This window comes from Motacilla alba, chromosome 2, assembly GCF_015832195.1.
Source record: "Motacilla alba alba isolate MOTALB_02 chromosome 2, Motacilla_alba_V1.0_pri, whole genome shotgun sequence".
Classification (NCBI taxonomy): Eukaryota; Metazoa; Chordata; class Aves; order Passeriformes; family Motacillidae; genus Motacilla; species Motacilla alba.
In genome coordinates, this window is record NC_052017.1 from 3,786,807 (window position 1) to 3,813,639 (window position 26,833).

The 26,833-nt window shown below is 43.1% G+C and overlaps 1 protein-coding gene across 2 annotated transcripts in view; it reads left to right on the forward strand.

Annotated features, from left to right (window-relative positions):
• CRHR2 (corticotropin releasing hormone receptor 2) overlaps positions 1-26,833 on the forward strand; it is a 146,798-nt gene that overhangs the window by 93,202 nt on the left and 26,763 nt on the right. For both annotated transcript variants that reach the window (XM_038128007.1, XM_038128008.1), the window contains 4 exons: positions 8,785-8,902; positions 11,172-11,325; positions 14,007-14,067; positions 18,762-18,834. In XM_038128007.1, coding sequence (XP_037983935.1) covers positions 8,785-8,902; positions 11,172-11,325; positions 14,007-14,067; positions 18,762-18,834 — 406 coding nt within the window. The remainder of the gene's footprint in view (positions 1-8,784; positions 8,903-11,171; positions 11,326-14,006; positions 14,068-18,761; positions 18,835-26,833) is intronic.

Here is a 26,833-nt window from a genome sequence, read left to right on the forward strand (position 1 = left end):
TTCCTGGCCAAGTGCTCCAAAATAATTAAATATTTCACACCATGTCTTGGCGTAAATGAGGCCAAGGAGAGTGTGAACAGCAGCATCAGCAGTTCAGACTTTCCTGCTTGGTTTATCACCTCAGTATCTGCAAATGTAGATAATGTAATAAACTTTGCTAATTGTGTAATTGTATTAAAAGTTTAAAAAAAACCCCAAAAACCTAACCTTGAATTCTCTAGATGGTCATTTAAATTAATTTTGTTTCAGATTTCTTTTCTTTTTTGTATAATCCCACAAGGGGATTATGAATGAGGACATGCTGTGCACTGTCTTTCCCAAACAGCAGCTGTAAGCCAGATCAGCTACTCTGAGCTCTCACTGTGTGGCTTCTGAAGTCCTGTCTCTGATTTGTGCAATCCCACTGCAGTGGCCAGTCTCCATGGAAAACATTCACCTTTCCACAGTGTGGACTGGTAACTACAGCCTGTGTCAGAAAACCTGAGTTGCAACGTGTTTTCTGCTCAAAGAGATGCTTTGCAGCCATGTTGTCTCTGTTCCAAAATTACTGGCATCTGACCACCATTGAGCAGAGCAAATAAGAGCAGAGTCCCAAACCTTTTTTATTCAGCCACAATCCCAAGCTGCACTAAATAAAGTCATCTGTATTTTTATCATTCTTGTGAAAATTGGGAATTTTCTCCAGTGGATGACTTGATGGCACAGGCAAGGTTGGAGTTGTGTTTGTGGAGTTTGCAGGGGCTGGGTTTCAGTTATCCCTTATTTAAGCAGTGAGCACAGCCAGTCTGGGGCTGCCCTGCCTGTTGTGTCTTGTGTTGGCTGCATCCTTCCCACCCCTGGAACATCAGTGCTGGAAGCCCTTGTGTCTAAAGCAGGCAGGATGCCCCATGTCCTGTGATTAAAAACTGGCTTGAAGGCAGGAGAGTGAAGCTTTGGAAAAGACAAACACACAGATGCTTCCACAGTGGGTTTATTTTTAGGGTCTCTGCACATCCTAAATACTCCTGGAAGCTGTTGCTTCTCCTCTTCACCTGAGCATTTCACTCCTGTCCTCCTGATAAAGCTGTCACTTCCTCCCAGGCTTCCATTCTTCCCTTGCTTTTCCTGTGGGAATATTTACATTCCCCCAGGCCACTGCCACCAAGAAGCTGATTTTCCCTGCCAGCCTCTCCAGCTGCTGTTCCTATCTGGAAGCATTAGCAGTTCCAGAATATCTGCACTGATTGAGCACACAGGGGAAAACCATGGGGACTTCAGGGGATGCTTCCATGTGGGTGAAAGCAAATAAGCCCTGACAGGCACAGAGCCTGGGAAATAACTTGCTGTGAGGTATTCTTCCCACTCTGTGCCTTTTATGGGCTGTGCATGTGCTTTGCCTGCCCTAGAAAAGACTAAAGAGGGGAAATAATTTTTTAAGTATTGCCCGTGATTCTCCTTCTGGCATGTTCCAGTCGTGGGATGGGAAGGGCTCCAGCAAAGCGCACTCCTATTTCTCCTGTCAACTGTTTCCAGAGAGACTTTGGGACAGCAGTCTTAATTGAACATCATTATTAATGGGATACTACATGAATTAATAGAAGGTTTCCAAGCTTCCTTAATAAAGTTTTCATTTGCAATTATTTCTATGCAGATAATTCAACTGATTCAGCGAGCTTTCAACCACGCTGGCTCATTATTATGATTGTTAATGTGAATTGTTTGCCTCATGCTTTGAATCAGAAAATAGTGGCTCTGTGCATCCCGGAGGAAAAATACCACTGTATGGATAGAGTGTGAAAAAACCCAATAAATCAACAGAAAGCTACTTTGAGTTTTACCAGGGCTATTTATAGATGTCCATTTCTGAATCAGTGAGGCCACCTTTACAGAAAGGATTGATGTGATTTTCTTTCTGCCTTTCCAGGTCCCAGTATTTTGCAGGTAAAAGGAATGGTGTTTCTGTTTCTCTGCTTTTTCTGTCGAATCACACAATTAAGGTCATTTGGTGGAACTAATAAGCAGGACATCCTCTCTATGCCAACAATCAGAAGCTCTTTCTGCCCACCGCTGACCCAGGCTGCAGTCAGTTGCTGGAGAATTTTGCTTTTTTTCCCTTTGCTGTTGTTTTCCTTTGAGGAGGACCAGCTCTGACACCTGCACATGAGGCAGTTCAGGATGCTGGTGGTAGGAAACCGAGTCAGGGAACAACATGGTCTGTTCTCAGATCAGATAAAGGGGCTCTTGTGTGCAATTTCTCACAATACACCCGGCTCTTGATTTACTAATTAGGAAGGCCAAGGAGAAGCATGTTGGCTTTCACCTTAATTGCTTCTTCATGTCCAATCTGCTGCAGAGCTGAGCTGAGTGCTCTGTGTGTGTGTGGTGAGAGGGAGCCTCATCCCAGATCCCAGATAATCTCCTCTGGTTTGGCCAGCACAGACAGAGACAGGCTCTGGCACTCTGGATTCACTGGAATACACACATCTTCCTGTAGACCCATGGAGATTCACTGAGCTTGGAGTAGACCTCTTAAGATCATTAACTCCAACCATTACCCCAGCACTGCCAGGTGCACCCCTAAACCCTGTCCCCAAGTGCCACATCTACATGGTTTTTTTAAACAATTCCAGGGATGGTGACTCCACCCCTACTCTGGGCAGGCTGTTCCAATGCCTGACCACTCTTTTAGTGAAAAAACTTTTCCTAATACCCAATCTAAACCTTCCCTGGTTCAACTCGAGGCCATTTCCTCTGGTCCTGTCCCTGTCCCCTGGGAGCAGAGCCCGACGCCCACCCAGCTGCACCCTTCTGTCAGGGAGTTCTAGAGAGTGAGAAGGTCTCCCCTGAGCCTCCTTTTCTGCAGACTAAACACCCCCAGCTCTTCAGCTGCTCTTCATCAAACTTGTGCTCCAGATTCTTCCCCAGCTTTGTTTCCCTCCTCTGCACAAGCTCCACTAGAGTTGTCCCCAGATTGCTGCAAATATAAAACAAAGCACTTCATAACTCAGTCTCCCATGAGAGTGTGCTGTCACTTGCTGCACTCCTCTACCCAAAGCCTCACATCATCAGCCTTTGAAACAGGTTTGGTGTCATGTAGACCAACCCATGATGAAAAAACCCAAAAATTCTCCTCATGACACCATGCTCAGAGCCAGCTATTGATGATCTGCTGGTTCTTCCTCTTCCTTCCTTCATCATTCCCTCCAAATGGAAGGATAGAGAATGGTATTTGTGCTTCCTATCCTTTAACGAGTTGTCTGGGTCACGAAGACATGAAAACATGAGGATGTGAAGACATGAAAACATGAGGACATGAGGAGATGATGAGGACACCTCTGCTAAACCCACAGCAGGACTCCTGTGCATCAGGCCCTCGTCAGAACCTCCTGCCCTTTCAGGAGGAGGTGTCTGGATACCCTTCAGCAGGGAAACACTGGTTCTTTAGAAATCATGAGGAACCAATCAACCCTTTTCATTTACAAAGCCAAGATGCCTCCAGTGGCAGTATCTTTGCTCTCCACGTCAGAAACTGTCTGTCCTTTTCTCTTCTCAAGGAAATCCTTTTCCTTCTGCCTGCTGCTTCACTCAGGGTAACACACACCCCTTGCTTGTGCCTGTCTGACCTGGCTGTATTTCAGGGGGATATTTCCTGCCCAAAATCTGTCCTCAGGCGCAGCCAGAAGTGAGATGGCTGTATGAACTGTGTGACTGCAGGGTGCAGCACCAAGCACTCCTCCCAGCTTGCTCCCACAGCCCATGGGTGAGCAGTTTCTTGCTGTCCAGATCCAGGCTTTTTCTGTTCCTTCACCTTGCAGCAGGACAGGAGGGAGTGCATTTGTGAGGAAATGCCTCCTCATCCAGCCCTTGGGAGGGGAAGGACAAGCAAAGAAGAGGAACCCACACAGGCAGAGATGTTCTGCTGTGAATAACAGGTTATGAGCTCTTCAATCCATTATGTTAGTGGAGTAATCCATGGTCTGACCCCAGTGAACCTAAACCACAAGAGGAGTCCAGTGGCTCCTGGGAGGAGTTGGGGCCATCAGTGAGGTCATTTAATGCACTTAAATGCAGCCTCTGAATCAGGAATATCTTCTGACTGCCAGGAGCAGGGAGGTAAGAGCAAGGACCAACTTGCAGTTCAACTTCCCTGTTTCCAGTGCTCTTTCCCAAATTAATTTTTACTGATCCCCACTGGGACTGAGTCCCAGCCTAAATGGCACATTGGTCTGGGTGAACATGGAAGTTCTTATGTCTTTATGTTCTGATCTCAAGCTTTAAGTTTGTGGTCAGTGAATTGCTGCAGCTTCTCTCTTTATTCCCCCCATCCTCAGACCCATGCACAATTGAAGAGCCAGTAGAAGAGTCCAGCCAAAGCTTTGACCAGTGATTTTTATCTGAAAACGATTAGAGTAGGAAGGAAATCATTAACTCCTCCTCAGTGGAAGCCTGTAGCTTCAGTCTGTGGTGTCTTGTGAGGTGCCAGCCTTCAGGATCTCTGGGGTGGTGATTAGTGCTGCTGTTCTTGCTCCATTCAGCACACATCAAGCCTTGTAAAACAAGTGGAAATGGCATAAGTGATGTTACCTGACATGAAGAAGAATAGGAAACCTTCCATCATCACATCCTTAGCGCTGGGGAACTCTGAATGGCTCTGTAAGTCACAATTCCTTGCCAGCAGTGCTGTAATTGTGTGTGAAGCAGCAGTTCACCACCCAGTCCCCTCAGCTCCAATTTTTCCCCTTTCCCACGTGATTCTTTCCCTCTTGAGAGGCAGCTCTCTGCTCTCTGTGCTCTCATTTCCTTCATGTTGTTGCCACTGCCACCACCCCCAGATTGGGATATCCCCCTCCTGAGGTAAGAACAACCCTGAATTTCTTAGCTTCTAGATTTTGGGGAAATTCATTCATGCCAAGCCCCGTGCCTCCAGAAAAGCTCAGTTCACTAACTTGTAACACAGCTTCATGTGTTTAAAATTCCACCTCCTGCCAGTTGCAGAGTGGTAGGAATATTCTTTTTCTGTGCTGCCTGTGAGGGCAGTTATTGCTGCTCCTGGAGCACAGGCTTGGTTACTCTTCCACTGCACAGAGCCAAGCCAATAATTAATCAAGGAGAAAGGGACTGTGGGGCTCATTGTCATAAAAGACTGATAGGAGTGTTTAAGTTTTCAAAATGGGACAGGTCATTTCCATGAACAACAGGGGTATTTACATTTAAATTAAGGCTCATAAATTTAAGCTACCTCCTACCTACAAAGAGCCAGGAAAAGACCTGTGGAGGATAAATGACTCCTATGAGTATTCTGAGGACTTTTTTTTTCCTCAGGCTTTGAGATGAATGAGTATGACAAGGTCAGCTTTGTCCTTTCAGCAAACATTAACTGTGCTGCAGGTCTCCTGTTGTTCAGCACTTTAGTTGCCCAGTTTGGGAAATGTCCTTCATTCAGTGCCCACCTCAGACTCCAGCCTGGCTGCAGGGGTGAATTCTGTGCACAGGGTGAGCTCCTGAGCCCAGCAGAGCAGTCCCACCTGAATAAAGCCTGGAATGAGGAGACCCTTTCCTCAGCACCCCTTCAGATGCTTTACACCTGCTAAATTACAGTAACTGCACCCACCAGCAGTGCCTGAAATTGAGAGCAGCTTTCTCAGGTGCCTGCCAAGAGATTGTTCCCCTGTTCCATGGGCTGCAGCCCTGCTGTGCCCTGCAGCCTCCACACACTTTATTATCCTGCAGATTCTCCCTCCCCACTGCAAACCTGACACAGTTATTTCTCAAGCTTTCCCTGCCCTTGGCTGTGAATTGCATTAGTGCCACTGATTTCTGTGCTGCTGGTGGTTAGGAGACAGAACTATGAGCTCTGGGCTCATTGTGAGCAATAACAAACTTTCAGTGTCCAGTTGGGACTCTTATGACAAGAAAATGAGAGGAAAAAAAAAAAAAAACTAACTAAAAGTTAAAACCATTCTGTGCCTGGGGTCACATCACTGCCTGAGTTATTTGAGAAAGTCTGTGACACTTTCACACACCTCTCATATTATTTTTCATGCCTCTGTTAGCCCCAAAGACTGGAAGCTTTTTAGCAGGTGAAAGCACCTGTTTACCATCCAAGCCACACACCCAGTGTCTCCAGAAGGGAATGGGGCAGTGGTGTGAAGTTACTCATACCCAAAATACGGCTTTTGCTCTAGGCAGTGGGACAGGAGAGCCAACTCTCCCTGTTCCATGTCCAAAGTCAAAGCTTCAGGCTTCAGTTTTGTCAATTCCAGCTGCTGGCCACATTTATACTTAATTTTACACCAGGAGCACACCTTCCCTCATCAAACAGGGCTTTTTGAAAACAAGGAGTGTTTTGATAATTATCTGTTAAGATTGGATGTTTCCAACACAGACCAGACCCTCTTGCACAGACATCACTAAAAGTCTGAAGGATGCAGAGGGACGGGCAAAGAATAAAAACCAGTTGGAACCAAGAAGCAGGAAGGAGCACAAAGATCATGTAGGCTCTAGATAAAAACATAGAACCATAAAATTGCTAAAGAAGAGATCATTAAGCCCACTGAGTTTGTCAAAGAAAGCAATGTGGTTTTGATTACTGGGATCTTCCTGGAGGAAAATCTCCTTTTTATGATCCTAAAATCTACAACTCTTTATTTGATCCTGTTTGCCTGTGTATCCAGTCCAATGTCCTGCTGTAAATCTTGTGGCAATAAGATTTCCCTAGCCAGATTTAGTGATGTTCCAGCTTATGGGATGATTAAACTAAAAAATACCTAAATATATCTCTATCTAAATGGATGCCTGCAGCAAGGATTTTTTCCCCCAACTCTTTTATCTTACCTTTGCCAAGAAATACATTCAGGTGGCAAGTGTGCCAGATCTGTTTTGTTGTAATAGCTATCAAAAGCAATTCATATCATCTCAATAACTCACAGTTTGACCTGAATTTCCTTAGTTTTAGTCCCCTGCCTCCTTCTCTCCCTGGAAGCAATGTTTCAAACTCATCCTTTCATTTCCTTGACCTGGAGAGAGTGAATGAAACACGTAGGCGAAGGGGAGCTGCAGGATATTTATGGGCAGGATGATGCACAGAGGACATCCCTGAGCTGAGCAGGATGTTTCAGATCCAGGTGCTCTCCTGGGGCTCAGCATGGGCAGCTTGGTTGCTTCATTTCTTTGAAAGCCAAACCCTGAACCTCAGCCTTTTGTTAAAAGTGAAATTCTCAAAGTGAGGCGGGTCTGACATGTCTGAGAGCAGCGTTTTTGGAGTTTGTAGCTTGAATACAAGAGAAAGGGTCTGAGCAGCTGGAGATTTGTTCTCCAGATTAACTCATCATGAGTCACTGAGGCTCTCGAACCAAATACCAATTTCATTCTGGCAGCCTGACTTGTTAAACTCAGGTGATTTTAACATTGGCTTAGCAGGGTTATACCTCAGAGTGTCTCTCTGTAAGTATCTCATATGTGGGAGGTCGTCTGTTTGTTTTTTTTTGCTGAATTGCTTGAAATCTCTGATTGTGAGGCTGAAGGACATCACAGAATTGCTTCTGGTCCCAAGACTGACTCATTTAGTCCTAGGAACAGTACAATGAGTGTTTTATGGTAGGAAAATGGTGTTTGTTGTTAAGAAGAGTGGCTTGTTTGCCTTGCAACAAAAGGCAACAAAAAGTTGGTTTCTGGATTGTGCCTCTCTTTTTGTTGTCCCTGAGGTGAGATCAGTCCTTTCCAGCTGAGCAGCTTTGAGCCACTTTCTGTGTTTGTCCCACATTATCTGGCAGCTTCCCTGGCAAGCAGGGAGCCTGATATGGCCACTGCCAAATCCTAGGAAGTGCTCTGGCTGTTTGAACACCTGTGGAAGTGGTTTTCATATATGGAGGGGTCTGCTTTGAGCTGAGAAAAGATCATTTTAATTGAAGATTCTGTAATTGCAACGCTGCAACTTGGCACTTGCCATCCTTTACCAGTTCAGAAAAAATCAGAAATGTTCTGGTCTTAAATGACTGAACCTGTCACGAGTAACTCTGTCTTGATTCAGTGATGCTTTGTTTTCTGGCAATAGCATCATGCCCTGGCTGCCTCCTGGAGCCATTTCCAGCAGCAAGTACATTTCATGTGCCCTCTTTTGTTTTATGGCACTGTGTCCCAGCTTAGTGTAGCTCATATTTTACATTGTGCTCATAATTTACATTTTACCTGAATGGGGGCTGGGGAGGGGCTAAAACCAGACACAAATATTTCCTGATGAAGGAGGATGTGCAGCTCTGCCTCATTTAAGGTACAAGTTTCAGCCAGCTAAGCCCAGGATTGAAAAGCAGGCAGTTCATGCTCTCCTGTTGTATTCATTCAGACTCACACAGGTGAGCCTGTTCAAGAATTAACCAAATGTAAGCTATTCCAGCTTTGCCACTCCAGCACAAATATTTGTCACTAAATCTCCTCCTGTGAGCAACTCAGCAGCCTCCAGGGCAGCCTGGTTCTTCAGAGGCTTTTCTATCAATTCCAGTTGTTCCAGAGATGGAGAGAAGGGGAGCAAAACTAATAACTAAGGGTGAAATAACAGTTTGAATGTTTGATTTTTTTTTTCCCCAGCAGATCCAAGCAGTTTCATTTGCTTGACTTGATTCAGTTGTGTTGTCAAGACAAACTGTTGTATGTGGCTTTGCAAAAACGCAAACCTCTTGTTTCACAGAGTAACAGAGGGATTGCAGGGGCATAAACTGTGCAATGAACAGAATTTGTTTTGTATGGTTATTGATGTGTGTGTGGATATATTCATTATGCATGTTCACTTCAGTGTGTTTCCCTGCTCAGGAGTATCAGATGCCTGAGGAATATTATCCACTGGAACTTGATCACCACGTTCATCCTGAGGAATGTGATGTGGTTTCTGCTTCAAATGATCGATCACAACATCCACGAGAGCAATGAGGTGAGTGCAGGGAAGTGGCAGGGCCCTGCCCTGGAGCTCAGGGTGCTGAGTTTCTTTGTATGGATATTTCAAGGGACATTTATCCACGTGCTCAGAGAGATTTCCATGCTTCCCTTCATTTCACTGTCAGCTGGGCACTCATCATCCTTGATTAGCTCTTCAAATGCAAGATTTGACATCTGAACTTCAGTCCCATGCTTTGGGAAAACAAACAGAGAAATCATTAGTGCCCACATAAAGAAGATGTCCATGCATAAATCTCCATTATTACTCATCCAGATTCTCCTTTGAGAAAATGTAAATTCTATTAATTCAGTGTTTGCTCTGTCTGTGCTTCTGGCAGTCTCACACTCCAGAAAATGGAGTTTAGGAGCTTTATGGTCAACAGTTCCATGCTGTGTGACTTGCCCTCATGATAATGCTGCAAATTTTATTGAGATTTTTACAGTTATGTAGGAAAAATCTGTTGGAGACAGGACTCAAATACCTCTTAAAATGTGAGCACCAAGTGACGATGAAAATATAAACCTGCAAATATAAGGATGGATCATCACATGCCCCAGTTTTCATTAACTCATCTTTTCTCTGCAGCCTTTTTGGGAAAGGTGCTTTGTACAAGCTTGGTGATAACTTTGTTATGTGATTGTGGGATAAGTCAGTCAAAATAACACCACCGGAATGAATGGGAACATCATTTATTCTAGCTATTGATGGGATCTCTTCTGTGCTGATCAGTGGAGATTAAATAACAGATCCAGAAGCATCAATGTGGAAATATTTTGCATTAAGTTCATAATGCTTGCCAAAAAAAAAAAAAATCAAGAAGGAATGGGTGAAGTTATCTGGAGCCTAATGGTGGGTACACATGGGATCAAGAATCCTCATTCAAATAAACAAAAAGGTGTGAACTAATGAGCTCTGCAATTTTATTCAATTCTATTCAATTTTAGTAAACCCACAAAAATTGCTCAAAATGCATCAGAATCTTCCCAATCCACCGTCTTGTTCCTCTTAGTTCTGACACAGGAAAAATTGACTTGGATATAAATCTTTTTGTACAGTTTCAGGAAAGGAGGGGAAAGGAAAGGAAAGGGAAAGGAAAGGAAAGGAAAGGAAATTTGGTTTAAACAAACATTTGAAAACAAGATGTTTAAGCTTCTGGGTTGTTTTGGGATTTAATCCTATTTTAGGGGTGAAGCCAAACTAATTTTCAAGTATCAATGAAATAATACAGAAATGAAAGTGTTAACACATCCAAAAGATTTCTTCTTTGTATTTCCATTCAATACACAGAAATGATCACAGCTTGTGGATGGGCTGTCATTTTGTGACTGTGCTTCTTGCCCAGTAAATTCTTAAACTTCAGAATTTTACTGGGCTTGGTGGTGCATCTGTTGCTCTGTTGGCTGCCTGAAGACCATCAGTATCTCCTGCATATGAAGGCTAAAAAGAAAATTAACTGAGGGTAAAAGTTGGAAATACTTCACTAGAGTTAATTAAAGGGCTGGAGAATGGTGAGACCAAAATGACCAAAATCAGTGATAGCAGAGACCCCAGGTAATTAGAGATGTCCTTCAAGGAATGCACTCAATGTTTGCTTGGTAAGAAGGAAGTTTTCCCAGACTTAGGTGAGCAGCACTGTGGAAATTACCCTCAGTTCCTTGTAATTTATTGTTGGGATATTCCCATCTGGAGCTAATTGTGCCTCCCACAGCTGTGCTCTCACTGCGCAGCCATTCTGGAGAGAAAAAACACATTTTCTCACATTTTACAAAAAATTCCTGTTGAGGTTGTGGCAAAATTCAGAGGTGACATGTGACATGGTGTGAGTTACAGAATGAAGCACCAGTGGCGGGAACAGAGGGGATAAATTGGCTGGTAAAAACATGCTTTTAAAGTATTTTTTTTCTTTAAATATCAGTTGTGCTTCTTCCCCTCAGTGGAAACCAAGCAAGACCATGACATTGACACAGCTCACCTGTGCTGACATGACCTGCTCCTCTTGGAGGCTTGTTCTGGAACCTGAATTTTCCAGACAGGTTTAGATACAGCAGGTCCTGGATGTTAGGGTCAAAGCCAGCCTCAGCAGAAGGTCACAGATGGATCTGTGAGTTCCTGTCAGCACCTAAAATACTGTGATTCCAAGCCACAGGATAAATCTGCATGCCATGAGTGAATTCTACCATTGAATTTTTTTAATAACAACATACAGAATCTTTGAAATGTTCTCACCATGATTTTAAAATATTCTTTTCTGTTCCCTTTCCAGCCCTGGTGTCGATGTATTACCACTGTCTACAATTACTTTGTGGTGACCAACTTCTTCTGGATGTTTGTGGAAGGCTGCTACTTGCACACTGCTATAGTGATGACCTACTCCACTGATAAGCTGAGGAAATGGGTCTTTCTCTTCATAGGATGGTGTAAGTGACCTTTGTGGTTAAAATGGTGTTCTGTGGTACCTGGCATTAAAGTGTTAAAGACAAAGAGAGGCAAGAAATAAATATTATAAATCCCCCAGGGGTGAAATCTGGACCACTCGGTCTGAACAGACACTTCTAAGTGAGGAGCTGACTTGAAAAAGAGCCTCATTATCTTCCAGTCCAGCTCCACGGCTGCTGAGGGATTTGTTCCTAGAAAACAGCCTTTAGCAAAGAGTCACACATCATCTTGGGACTGTCCTTGGGGCTACTCAAAGACTCAGCTATGGCAAAGCTGCCTTTGGGATGCTGTGGTCAGTTATGGTTCCTGAGGTCAGAAAGGGATGTGGAAAAAGCTGGGGAGATTCTCCAGCTGCAAATGTGATCAGGGATCTAAAGGACATGAGCTGTGATGTGAGGCTGGAGGAGCTGAGCTGCTTTAATCTGGCACAGAGGAAGATGAGGAGGGATCTGTTTGGTACCAGGAGTGATCTGAAAGATAATTACAAAGACGATGGAGCCAAATTCTGCTTGGTAAGAGCAGGTGTTATAAAAAGGGACAAAATCCATAAACTGCAGACTGGGAGGTTCCAGTTGGATGTTGAGGAAACAGAAAATGTACCAGGAGATGGTGGAACACTGAAACGTGTGACTTAAAAGCTGTGAAACCTCTGATCTTGGGGTCATTAAAAATTCAGCCAGGCTGAGCCCTGGCTGAGGTGGGTGAGTATTGATGGTTCTGCTCAGAGCAGGAAATTGGAGCAAACACCTTCAGAGATCCTTCCCAACCAACATCTCCATGTTTTGAACTCTGCCAGGAGATGTTTGGCAGGACGAGCCCCCTGCATGCAGTTTGTTCACTTGAATGAAAATCTGAGGTCAAACAGACCTAGTGAATCTAGCAGTTCTTTTCTGTTGAAGGAAGAAAGGTGGTAAAAAAGTCACCAATATTTTCTTTTGTGAAAGCAGAATGACATTTTGTTCAGAAGTGCCTCTCCCTCTCTGCAGAAGTAATTGGATTGAAGGCAGCAACAGCCTTTGAAACAAAATATGTCATTCAATCCAAAATTAAATGGGAGGAAAGAGGAGTTGTAGTAGAAAGAAAATGTTTATTTGGGGAGTTGATTCAATTTTTTCCCCAATAGTTTTCAATTTTCTCAGCAAACTGGAAAATCAGCTGCTTGCACAGCTCTCACACACCCACAGACTGGTTTGATCCCTGGTGTTTTCACTCCCTACCTCTGTCAGAATCCTCTGGGTCTCTCTTTACTAATGTTGGAGTGCTGTGAGCTGAATAAACCTTACCAGCCACCTTGTTGGTGCGTTCTGGCTCTGCTCTGCCTCCTCATACACATTTTTTTTACCAGTCTTATTCTCGAATCCCTATCCTTCACTGTACAAAGAAAAGTAAAATGTTTTCCTCCAGGAGAGAGGACATGGTTCCATTTTCTCTGTCTGTTCCTCCAAGAACATGGGGAAATGAGTGCACGAGACCCTTTGAGTCCATGGTGAGAAGGATGAAACAAAACACAATTGCCTGAAGGACACAGGAGCCTCCAGGGATGATGGGGCATGAGATCAGAGCTGCTGAGGTTCAAGATGACCCCGCAGCAACTCAGCCCCATCCCCTCTGTGTCGTGGTTCTCTTTCCATCTCTTCAAAGCCTCCATTTCCCACAGAAGGGGCAGCAAGTGGGAGGTTAAAAGAGACAAATTTGTGTCAGAGACAAATGCACCTCTGCTCCTCCATGGGGGTTTAAGTCACTGCAGATACTTGTGAAGTCACTGGGGCTCTGTCCGTGCACTCACCTCAGTGATTTCAGTGGTTTCAGAGACATGAACCTGCACTTTGGAATGGGGGATGGAGATGGTGAGCCTGGACTTGTTTGGGTTTTCCTGAGGTGAGAAGCTGAAGGGGGAATGGAGAGGGAAAAATCTCCCCTTTGAATTTTGACATCCCCTTGCCTGAGTGTGAGTCAGGAGGCCACCTCCATGTACTCTTCCTCCCTTCCAGGAGCCTCCTCCAGCAAATCCCCTTCAAACCAGCTGGAATGGAAGGCCTAACTCAAAGGCATGTTAGGGAGTGCAGTGATGTCTATAAAGTTAAAAAGTAGCTGGATCCTTCAGAAAGAGAAAAAAAACCTGAAGAATTCTGATACTGCAAGATATCAAGCTATTCTTTCTCAAAATCCTGTTTCATAAGGAACAGTGAACTCAAAAAATTGTTGAAAGTTTTGAAATTGTGCTTCATCTAGAGATCCCAGTATGTTTACAAGATTCTTGGAGGCTGGGAAATAAAAACCTAAACACCCACTTCCAAGTACTGTCTTTTAAGATTCTGCTGTATCAGCTGCAGGAAAATGAAAAGGGACCAAAACTGCCTTTAAGTCAGCCAAAATTATTCTGGTCACTTCTGTGCAAATATAGATATTAATGTATGTGTTTATTAATATTTTCAGTAACTTTCCTTACTGGTACTAAAGTTTTGTTGAGATGATCTTTTTTCATTTTGAAATTAAAAGATCCTAGCAGTTATGATGTCTCAAGCAGACCAGGACAGGACCACTATTTAGAGTCTCCCATTCATTAACTCAGACTCTCCTCACACAAATCTGAATTTATTTTGGTACCATGGACACATCCATGCATGATTAACGCCTATTTTTATTTCTTTTGCTCCTGCAGGTATTCCCTGCCCAATCATCATTGCCTGGGCCATTGGCAAGCTGTATTATGAAAATGAGCAGTAAGTTATGTTAATATTTGTGTTTGTGTGGCTCTCTAAACAAATTAGGAAATGAATACACATCTGAACCATATCCCTGTTTCCCCAGGCTGTGTATTTCCTTTTTCCTCCGTTTAAGGAGCTGCTCCTTGCTCAGCTATTCCCAGTCCCTGCCTGTCCTGCCTGATTTTCTTACACGTGGCATTGGAGAGCTCTTGTTCCCCAAGAAAAATGTCCCTAAAGACCTGCCAAGTCTGATCAGTTCCTCTGTCCCTAAGGACAGGTTCCCAGGGGGATCTCATCCCCTGATTTTCCAAACAGCTGGAAACTTCTCATCTGAAATGCAGGGTCCTGACTTTGCTCCTTGCTGTCCTCGTCCATTTGTCCTGAGCACTGGGGGAGTCATGTGCTGCTCCCAGGAGGTCAGACCCAGCCAGATGGACACAGACAGCAAACATGGACTTGCCTGCAGCTTCCTGTGGAAACCCAGGGCACCGGGAATATTTCTCTTGTCTGCTCTGCGGTGCCCTGACCCCCAGGGCAGCACTGACTGTGACCCTCATCCATGGAGAAAGTTTCCTAGACTTCAAGATGGACTAGAATCCACCAAAGTGTGAAACAGATTATAGATAGTAGTGTAGGTGTCTCAGTGAGAAATTGAGGTTTTGGGATTTTTAGTGTGTTGTGGATGGAAGCAAGATGGAGGGCACAGGGTGTCCTCCTGGGTTTCTTCTTCATGCTTCTTCTTCCTCCTTCTCCATGGGTTTGGGTGGCATTTTGTAATTGGGCAGAAAAGTCCACATTGCTCTGTGGGATCAGTTACTTGGTTAAAAGGGAAAAGAATCCAGGTGTCAGTTCTTAATTGGATAGTTTAGTCTTAAAAGACCTTGGAACAAGAAATTGTTGGCCATTTTGTGCCTTCTAATGAAAAGCTGCTGAACTCACAGTAGTGAAACTGTTGTATTGATAAGAAATAATAAACACGTAAGTCCAAACATAAATTTACTATCTCAAGTGCCTTCAATCCAGACCCAGAGAAACCAACAACTAGTACCCCCACACTTCCAAGACTGTTTGGGACTGCCCAAAATTCAGGAAAAATGGGAATTTCCTCTTTCTCTGAGTATCCATTTAAGTTGTGTGGAGGTTGAGCTGGGGTTCAGGTTGTGTAGCTCATTGTAGTTTAAAACTTCAAAATAAAAAGAATGTCAAGCAAATGCTTCGAGCAACTTACTGACTTTTAATCTTTGTATTTAATAGAGATCTTTAATATTAGAGATCCGTAATATCTATTACTATAAATTTAATAGAGATCTTTGTATTTAATAGAGATCATTTGCTGCACAGTGAGGAACTATAATTGGTACTGTGGCAAATATCCTGCCTGGGGTTTGTCACTTCTTTAGCAAAATATGGCAACTCTGGGGGGAAAAAAAAAGTGCTGTTAAATCTCAATTTAAAAAATCACACACAAATTATTAGGAGCTATTACAGTAATTTCATTGATGGGCATTTGTTAAGGGGAAGAATATTAGTGAGATCTAATTAACAATAGTGATAAAACCAGTGGTGGGTTTGGTTATATAAAGAACTATCAGAGATCCCTGAAGAATATTAAGTAGTGCTATTCAGCAGAAATGTGTTTTACATATCTGAGTCTTTTCACAACTGTCTTCCTGAATTGTCCTCTTCAATATTCAGGGGGTGTTTATTTATCTTTCCAGAGGTAAAAAAATAATAAAAAGAATAAAAAGTGGTTAAATGGCTTTTACTTCACACAGATGCACCAAATAATTGTCAGTGATTTAAGTTTTCTTTTTGCTTTCAAAGAAATTGTTTTATTGCAGGAACAATAGCTTGTGTTGGATTTAAAGTAAGAGCTCAGATGATTGGCAGAACAGTTTGCAATACCTTGGCTAAAAGTCCTAGTTGGAACAGTTAAGACTCTAAATATGAAATATTGCTAATCAATTGCAGACATTTATAATGTTTCTGGCAAATAACTGTCTCCTCTTGGCATTACTCACCCTATTTAATTAAAAATATTTAGATTACAATGTAACAGATCTGGTTTATTACCTAAAGAGAAGAACACAGACCTAAAAAAGCTGTTGGATTTTTTTTTTCTCCACTACCTACAAAAGGAGCCTTGGAGCCCCAGCAGTCTGGAGAGTTCTGTGTTGCAGAGTCTGTCCTTGGTCACAACCTTGTTTCCTCAGTGTGGAAATAAATCTACATTAATTCTTCACTCAGCACAACCTTGGTCTAATACTGGACTTCAGACAAGAAATTTCAGCATTTTGGTCTTGGAGCTAAGCAACATTTAAATTCCAAAGAGCAACAAGAGCAGCCTTTGCCCTGGAACCTCATTTGTGCACTACCAGCTCAGTTCCAAATTCTTTGCTGACTTTTTCTAGCCCACTAAGTTCTGCCACATGCCTCAGTCTGCTTCATATTAGTCCCACTGCTAGGGCAGCCAGCTTCCCAGGAACTCTTTGCTTCTCTTAGTTCTCTGAGTTTCAGGCAATAAAAAATAGTTCTCCCAAAATACCCTTCAAAATCTGCTCTCAAATGTAGATCTTGCAAGTTCTGGAGAAATTTGTTTCCTGCCCTGGCATATCTTGTAATTTTTTTTTTTCATGTCTTTCCATCTACATTAAAAAAATAAAAAATTAAAAAAACCCCATAGTTTCATTCATTTAAGGCTACCCTGGGGATTCTTCTTGGATGATAACTTGGCTGGAGGAAGTACTTTATTCCAAGTCTTGCTCTCATGCCCGAATTTTGGAAGATGAGTTGCAAAATTATCAATTCACACTCAGTGCACCAGGGAATAGCAGACATCTTTCACATTTCTAAAACATTCAAAGCTCCCTCATTCATTTGGAACTTAAAGGATGTGGGAATTGAGCCAAGAGAAGGCAAATAATTGTGAGGTACTGAACTGTTCCTGATTCCAGCTGCATACCTCAACACTCCTGTCCAGTCAGAGCATCTTGCAATGGGCAAGCAGCTCCTCCTGTTTTAGCAAAGACCACATTTTGGAGAGGGGCTTTGAGGGTGTGGTGTGATCCACAAGGATCCCATCTGAACCAGAGCTTTTCTCATCCCTGTTCATTTCCCCTGGACTCGCAAGGTCGTGTCTGAGAGACTCCAACCTCTTTGAGGCAACCCATTACATCTTGCTCCTTGTAAAGGTGCAAATGTGGCTCTGTGGTCTCTGTGGCTCAGGAGTTATCCCTGTTTCCATGGCTCCAGTGGCACTAAATTATCTGTTTCACAAAGCAAACATGGGGAAGGCACAACTTTTTTGCTATACAGATTTTTTTATGGGGTATCCATGACAGGGAAGAAAACTCTCAGACCCTTGAACTCCAAAATCTACTTCCTAAGGGATCTGGAGCTCCAATGATCTCAACCTTAAGGAATTATGAATGCAAAGCTGTCTTAGCTTGGTGGAATCCTGGACACAGACCCCGTGGCTGTAGCTGTAATACTGAATTAGCTGGGCCTGGATTAATTCCTAGGGCTCGACTTCCAAATAGCATGGAGTAATTCACACCCCTATTATTAAATCTTTTTGGCCTCCAGAATCAGGGGAGCTGCAGTTTGTGGACTATTGGGAATGTCCTCTGGCTCCTGCTAGCTCCAGATTTGTTCCCCAGGAATAGTTTTGGCCTTGGTTAGTTTTTGGCCTTGACCAAAACGACCCCAAGGAAAAGGGAATGGTGTGAGTTCAGACCTGAGCCCAGTCTCTCATTCATTTACCAACGTAAACAGAGCAGATTTATCATTCTCAGGGAAGTGAGTGTCAGCGTGGGTTGCTGTGAAATCACGGGGTTCTTCTGTTGTGTAACACAGCAGTGAGAAAAACACTTGGAATTAGTGGAAGTCAGGCCAGTGCTCGGTCACGTGTGACACATCCAGGCTCCTCTGCTCTGGGGCCACAGAGCTCACCTGTGATTTCTCTTCACCTGAGGCCATTTCCCAGCCTGTTTTGGGTCATCCCAGACAGTTTGGAAGGGGTTGTTGGAGCAGGAATTTGGTGGCTTCACATGATGGCTCTTCTCTGTCTGCTGGCTTTGGTGGCCATGGAATCATTAGGGTTGGAAAAGGCCTCAGATCCTGGAGCCCAGCCACTCACCAACACTGCCAGGTCCTCCACTAACCCATGTCCCCAAGTGCCACATCTGCATGGTTTTTGAGCACTTCCAGAGTCCCCAGTGGTCCCCAGATTCATTCAAAGCCAATGGGATGACTCCTTATCCATTCAGTGTTTTATTTAGACAGCATTTCCATGCAACTTGAGACACTGCTTTAATTAACAGCCCTTACTTTGTCAGTGTGTCTCTGGGCACTGCAATGGATAACAGGAGTTTTTTCTCTTACACAAAATACTTCTTTAATCCCTTTCTCAGATATCTCCTGCATCCTTTTTACAGCAGGTTCTCATATTTCTTATAAATATTTACATAGGCAAAAGCCAAAACCATTGAAGGAACATGAATGTTCTAATGGAAGGGGAAAGTGGGGCTCACATCTGTGTCCAACAACAGGTGATGTGCAGCAGAAAATTCCATTACTTGCTGATTTTTTTATATATAAACAGTGCAGTGAGCAAAGGAACACCTCTCTACAGTGTCCTTTATATTACAGTCTAAAAGAAGTGAATTAACCTTTAAAAATTGTTTTCTTATTTGTTTTGTTTTTCACAGATGCTGGTTTGGAAAAGAGCCAGGGAAATATATTGACTACATCTACCAAGGGCCAGTGATTCTTGTTCTCCTGGTAAGTGGTTATGTGGGTGGGAGGACACTGCCATCTCCCACTGAGAGAAAATTTGATCTGTCACGTTCCACATCTGCTTTTATGAAAAATAAGACAGAAACAAGGCCAAACATCTTCAGGTGTTCTTTGAAGTGGCCACAGCAGATAACACTGCAAGAATTGATTTGGTTTTGGCTGTTCCTTTGGGTTTGGGCAATTCTTTCCTCCTCCCTCTGCAGTGCTGTTTGCCTTTGTACAAGGTTTTGAGAGGTAGAAAGGAAAAATGTTCAAAGCCAGGGGGTGCATTACAACATCTGCTCATCCACCTGGGGCTCATGACAGCAATGCTGTCACACACATCATTTAGAAAAACGTAATAATCGCGGTCAGGAATTGCATCTTGCACAATCAGCTCCATTTTCTCCATCACCAGCACTGCTGTGTGTTTGTTTCTAGATTTCCTGTTGTGAAGTTTCCTTCCCAGTGCTGCCCACGTTTACCAGGCTGTTTATCTGTTTACCCAACACTCCGTCTCTTGTGCCAACCAAAAGTAGGCAGAGGGAGAAGGAAGCTCATTCATAACCCACTTTGAGCCTTCAGCTGAAGCACAGTGGTGCTTTCCCAGAAAAAAAAAATGAAAATTGAGTGTGGATGGGAAGTATTAGCTAGCTGCTAGTAAGGACAAAGCTGAAAAAAAGGATTCTACTCTTCCAGGCAGATGAACCAACTGCGAATTCCCAGGGCTCAGTGGGTTCCTCTTCTTAAGGAACAAAGGTGTCTTGGATTGAAAGAAAAGGTGTCTGCTTAAGAAAGGCAGGAGCCTTCCTCAAAATGGAAAATGTAAACACCCTCCCTCTGAATTATTAAAATTTTGAAATTAAGAGGCTCTCAGGCAAAGAGATAGGAATAGGAATAACAGTTCTTTAACAGGAAAATTAAAAATACAAATGCAATAGTACAAAAAAATTCTGCCAGAGTCAGAAGAGGAGCTGAGCCCCTGTGGGTCAGGGTGGTGGCAGCAGTGCCATTCCATGGTGGCTCAGCCCTCCTGCAGGGCCAGCTGTGGCTCTGCTGGAGCAGGGATCCTGGACAAGGCTGGAGTTTTCCTCTGCAGCTCCAGGGCTGCTGGAGATGGGCCTGCTCTCCCTCTGGCAGTGCAGGGCAGGAGAAAGCTGCTCCTCTGGGAATGCAGGGGGCAAAGGCTGCTGTGCTGTTCCAGGCTCAGATTGGATCCAGGTAGGAATGCTTGGCTCCTGCCCTGGGTGCAGCATCTCCCCATGGGATGATGGAATTTGATCAGCCATGCAGGGACACTCAGTGGCCATGGACAGCAGAGATCTCCTGGAGGGAGGATTGGCTGTGGGAGAGATAAAGAAACCTGCCCATGAACAGAGAGAACTGCCCCAGCTCTGACAGATGGCAAATAGAACACACACTTGTCTTACAATCCAGGACACAAGGTTTGCTGTAGCTGTCCCTTATCTCACTCAGCCCCCAGGGGGAAGGTGCAAATGCTCCTGGACAGGCACCATTGGCAGCTTTCTCAGGCCTAAGGAGCCTCCTGTTCTCACCTTGTCAGTGCCCTGTTCATGGGATTCAGCATGAAAAAGTTTCTGTGCTGCCCAGAAGCTGATCTGAGGGTGTGTCCTGAGAGCAGGAGAGTTCATTTCAGTTTAGTTGTTAAGATTAACAATCTTAACAATAATTTCTGTGTTAATTGTTAAGATACAGCAAAAAGATTGCCTGAAAAGAGAAAATAAAACCATAATAGAGTATATTTTTATGTAAAAATTATTTTCTTTACATTCTAAGCAGAGAAATAGCAATGGGTGTGATATACAAAATATAAATTGTGCTGCTGAGGGAGCCATCACAAAACCAGAAAGACCCTCACAGTAAATTGACCTCATTGATTCAGAGATTCCCTCAGAAATAAATCCTATTTAAACAACGCAAGGTGGGAGATTTGTGATCCTGGAGCACTTGGGTTTCACATCATTGCCTGGAAATCTGTGACTCTTAATTTTCTATAACCCCTTTAGTCTACAGGATCTGTGAAATCATTGGGTAGCATCTCTGACAGATACCATAAAGTCATGAAAATGGCTTTTTTTCTCCCCAGAACAGCACTGTAAATATTCAAAGACCACAAAGACACACAGAAGATGGAGGTGTGGTTGGGGGCTGCCACTTTCTATAAAGCTCATTTTATCTGCCTCTAATTTGGAACAGCCTTGAGACCCCTCTAAACTGGGCCAGTGACTGAAGAGCCCAGAGCTGACACTGAACTGAACCTTCCTACCTTGGCCTGCCTGCACTTGAGCCCTAATTAAAACACTAATGAGACAACAGTAATAATTGCACTGTGGGGTGGAAAGGAGCTGATACAATTTAAGGGCAAGCCCTTCCTCCCCTCACTTTAGGGTTATTCCCCTCAGAGAGCACTGCTGGGGGAGGAAAGCATCCCTCTGCAAACCAAATCTAAACTGCAAATCTGAAAGCTCCTGTTACAGCACACTCCTGATTCCTAAAATCTGCTCCCCTGCTTTTTTTTTATTTTTATTTGAATTGTCAGTTCATTTTTGGAGTGTTTCTAATTAAAACCCACAACCCCACAGTGTCTTAAAGCCACTTGACATGCTCACTTGTTTGATCCTTATGTGAATAAATTAAAACTGGAGGTAATGACTGAAGCATCACTTGCTGTTATTGGAGTCAGTGACCCTTTCAAGGGTGCTGTGAAAAGTGCTGGATTAAGAGCACTGAAATGTGCCCTGTGCCATGTGCCCAGGGCAGCACAGCCAGACATCACTGCCCTCAGGTGGGATTCTGTCTCTGCCTTAGCACAGAGTGCTGCCTTCCTCTTCCCTCCAGTGAACAGTGGCCACCACAAGTGGAAAAACACAGGGATTTCAAAAAGAGGACAACTCTGTGACATCTTTCAGTCGCTGCTCACGAGTTGGAGTTGAGCTAAAGAGGAACTGAAGTGCAGCTGCAGCTGTGCTTTGTGAAAGAACAAACAGGACAGGGCACAGGCCTGATGGGACAAGGGAGAATGGCTTGGAGATGATGGAGAGTAGAGAGATGGGATATTAGGAGGAAATTCTCTCTTGTGAGGGTGCTGAGGCCCTGGCACAGGGTACCCAGAGAAGCTGTGGCTGCCCCTGGATCCCTGGCAGTGTCCAAGGCCAGGCTGGATGAGGCTTGGAGCAACCTGGGATAGTGGAAGGTGTACCCTACCCATGGCAGGGGGTGGAACAGGATGGTCTTTAAGGTCCCCTCCATACCAAACCATTCTGTGACAACTCTGTGAGACAACTATCCCAGGCCTCTGCTGGAAAAATAAAAGACACACGAATGTTACAAGAAGAAATGAGTGTTATTTCCAAAAGAGGACTAACACTAAAAGGTGAAACTCTAAATACTCCATGAAATTACAGTTCCTGTGCACCTGGGAAAGTTATAGTTGCCTTCACCCACCTGAGTGAAGAGCCAAGAGCTCAGTGTCCAGCTCAGGTGAGCTTTGGTTACCCCCGTGGACACATCTTGGTGTATTCCAGAAGCATCACTGCACCAACCAGTGGCAATATGATGGGAGGGCTGAATATTCTTAGAGGGATAAAACTTGCTTCTAAAGATGCAATTCTGTTTAAATATTATTTTAAAGGATTTTTTTTCTGTCAAAACTTATTTCCACTGGTTTTCATTTCTCATTTTCTCGCCTCTGAGCTGTTGCAGCACAGGATGGTGTAACACAAGGAACAGGTCATGCAGGAGCTCTGAGCCTCACAGGGAAATAAAGATTGGCCACAAAAAGGCCTTTGATCATGGCAGCAGCCCTCAAGTCCATCTCCACATCACATTATGGTGTTGTATCTTGGGTACAAAACCTTGACTGAAGCAGTGGAGTTGTTTGATTGATTGATTGATTTTCTACTTGTCTGTGTAGAAGGAGCTCAGAGATTGACCTGAGCTGAAAACAGGGAAACTATTTCAGAGACAATTGCATAAAAAAAAGGAAACTGAATATAAGTGCTGATTCTTTATACTGGGCAAGAAACCTGTATTTTTATTGACAAAACATCGGAGGGAGAAAATTTAGGTAATAATCTTTTTTTTTTTTTTTTTTTTTGTTTCATTCCTGAATGGATTTTGACTTTTACATATCCCACAAGAGAACCAATAATTGAGCACATTGGATGCTTTAAAATTTAACATCTGGTAGCACTGGAAAGACACACTCTATTAGGTATTTTCTCATCAACTGAGCACATTGGTGTTTTTTAATTCCTTTCTCAGAGTCACATAGCCAAGTTTTAATCACACACCCCTCTCTGAAGCTAAAGAAGAGGTAAACAGTTGGAAAAAAAGCCAGGGAAGTGAATTCCTTAATAAAATCAGTGAATCCTCCTGATTTCATTAAGGAAAAGACACTTCTTGTGTTCAGTTTGAGATGTAAAACTGCCAAAGAACTGGTGGAGCACGAAAACAGAGCAGGGTCAGAGAAGTCTCAGAGAGGAGGGACCAGAGGCAGTTACCTGAGCTGCATTTTCACTCAGTAACTTCTGCTGTGAGCTGATCCCAGCTATGAACTGCTCTGCAGTATTTCTCAGAGTTAAAACTGTATAAATCTGTAATTTTTCAAAGAGTCAGATCAGTTTTTTCCCAAAAAAACCCTTTCATTCAGCTTTAATAGATTTTTTTTTCCCTCTTGAGCTCGAGAACTGAAGAGTTTTGCAGCCTCTGGGGTTTTTTGTGTCTGGTTGAACATAATTCACTACAACCAGTTATCTGCTGGAGTGGGTGGGTGAATGAGGTGGGGGAGGCCCTGGAGTTCACTTCTGCTTCTGCCTTCATCATTTATTTAATTTTGAATAAGTTAGATTGCTGCTCAAAGCTCAGCTTCCCCAGCTTTGAAGCCGCTTTAATGATTATCTATTTTAAAATTCTCCTCCCTTGCTTTGAGATTCCTGGATGACAAGTAGAGGAGTTAAGGGTCCTTATTTCAGTGTGGAATTTTGCTCAGGAGAGGAAAACACAGATAGCCAAGAGGTCTTTATGACGTGCTGCTCATTAAAGATGCAGCATTTTTGTGGTGGCAAGTTCAAACCTCACCCCAGTAATCAAGGTGTGACCACACAAATGGATTTTTACATCAGCCTTCTCTTGCCTGGATTTTTCTTTCTCAGTAATTCCAGGTGGTTTTTGGTTTTGTTTTTTTTTTTTGTTTCCTTTCTTCTGATGGGAACTGAGATGAGGTTTTCGGGAAGCCAGTGAGTGTAATCCCAGCATTTCTTTTGTGAATGAAAACTCCCAAAGCTCATAACTCTCCATGCAGAGCTGAGATTGTTTTGTCTCCCCCTTGGTGTTACCTCCCCATCAGGTGATTTCCTGTGCCAGGTTACTGCCTGATCACTCAGTCCCTGGACAGCTCTTTGCAATCAGTCTTGATTTTTGCTGCTCTGAGCAGTTTGATGCTGCTAAAAGTCTGTTCAGCCTGTTCTTCAATCCCTTTTACAGATCACTGAGATTGGTGTGAAACAGCACAGATCTGCTGCCAGCCTCTTTCCACTGAGAACTCGGAATAATATATGTGTATATATACATATATATGTATTCCATACCTTTTTTCCTTGTGTTCTTAGCACAGTGCTCTTCAAGCCTGCAACAGCCAAATTTCTCTGGGAACTTCTGGAGTGTGGAATATGAATTCCTTTCAGAGGATTCTCCCCTGGATCTCCCTTGTTCTCTAATTGACTCTTTAGAGGACTTCACAAACCACAGCACTCGTCCCTTCACACCTTGTTTCTCTTCTTCACAAAGAATTCTTCCAGACTTCAGCTTCAGGTTATGGGAGATATCCAGTATCTCAATGCAGCAACCACTGGCTGATGCTCTGGAAGGCCTTAACAGGGAAAAAAAAAAAATCAGCAAACACCTGAGTTATTCAGTTTTTCAAAACCAAGGCTGTGGAAAGACAAGGTGTTTTTAAAGTTTGTCACATCAGGGAGTGGAAGTCCTTAAGTTTATCAACAAAATCAGCTGATTTATTGACAAAAAGGAATTTTTCATAAGTGAGAGTTATCCTTCCATTATCCCAGGGTGCTCCAAGCCCTGTCCAGCCTGGCCTTGGGCACTGCCAGGGATCCAGGGGCAGCCATAGCTTCTCTGGGCACCCTGTGCCAGGGCCTCACCACCCTGCAAGGGAACAATTTCCTCCTAATATCCAATTTAAACCAACTCTATTTCAGTTTGAAGCCCGTTCCCCTTGTCCTGTCACTGTCTTCACTTCTTTTGATCTGTCATGCTCTATTTCAAACACCACTGTCCACATTGCTGAAGTTCTTCTGATCTTCTAAAGAAATCAAAGTTTTCTCACTCACTATTTTATGTAAAGAATTATCTCACCTGTGTATGTAGCTGTATGCATTTCATTTATGGGTTTTGGGTTTGTTTTTTTGCTGAAAAGCATTCCCTAGTCCTGTGTAAGCATCCTCCTTGCTGATACAATTGCTTCTCTGAATATTTTATTGGTTTCTACTGACTCTCTTCACACTTTTGTTTCCACTTCTGCATTGTTCTGTTCAGAGACTGAGATATTATTATTATTTATTATTATTGATATTTTTTTCATTTCCTCTTCTCCTTCCCATCTGAATGGCTTATGTTTTTTCTCAAACACTGATCAAATTAGTTTTCCTGCTGATTTTTTTTAATTTCTTTTCTCTCAAGATGAGCAGTTCCTCCACTGCTGCAGGTTTACAGTTCATGACCTGTTGATATCCTTGAGTTCTTCTTGCAGGGCTTTTATCATAATTTCTGCTGTTTTGCATGCAGGTTGTGCTAGCTGCACAGAGCACAAAGATAATGAGCTGGTCTGATTACATTCCATCCAGAATTTATCTCCAATTTTGCCACCATTGCTGTTCTTGACTTTTTGCTATTCATATTTTGTAGTTGTGGAGTCAATAAGTGCTCAGCAAGGTGTCCAGTACCACATAAACTCTACAAATTTTCTGAAATTTCTACTTCTATTTGTGTAATGTTCATTCTTCTTAATCACATAAGGATTTCTTAATCACATAAGGATTTCTTAATCAAATAAGGATTTCTTAATCAAATAAGGATTTCAGGAATCCTTACTCCTGAATGTACATAAAAGTGTTTTACAGCCCTTTGCCCAAAGGACTCATTGTGGTGCCTGTGACCTTTGAAAAGGAAACTTCTGTGATAAAAAGCTCTGTCTGAGGATCAGGTCAGGCCAGCATGGTAGAACAATTAAAACAAAGCATTAATTAACTGGCAGAGTGCTCATCTGAGGTCAGGATGGCAGCATCCAGAGCTCCCACTCGAAGGGCTGCTCTGATCCCAATTTGGGTTATTTAACCCTGAGGTGATTTTACAGCACTGCATAAAAATATGAAATCTAAACAGAATAATTTTTATGGTTCCTGGGAGCGAAGAGGAACAAACATTCTAGGAAGCAGAGGAGCACAGGTTTTCTGTGAAGCATGAAATACAAAACCCAGCAGAAAATGAACAAAATAAAAGCTAGTTGTCCATTAAATTCTCAAAAGAAAGAGCAGAGCTTAATGACCTCCCTTTTCAACTCCTGGGCTTGGGGAGAACTGCAAAGAAGCCCTCAGAGTCAGCATTGCCTCTTTTGTGCACTTTGGCTATTTCATCTTGATAAGAGAGATAAATTTCCTCTCAAGTGGAGTTTGCTTTTTATGAGAGAAAAAATTTACCACCAAAATCATTTACTGAAAAGTTCCTTTTGGTTCAGAAGAGTTTCTGGGCTCGTGTGTTCAGGTTATAATAGAACAGTGCCAAAACAGATGGCTCAAATACTTTCTGGATCACTGGCTTGTAACTCCATTTTGGGGGTCTGAATTTTCATCCCAATTTAGAAATGGAAAGACTAAACTTCTGGCAAGAAATGAAAACTTTTTCTTTCCCATCTGTACTTGGAGAGGGTCTTATTCCAGCAATAATGATATTCTTAGCATGGCATAAATAG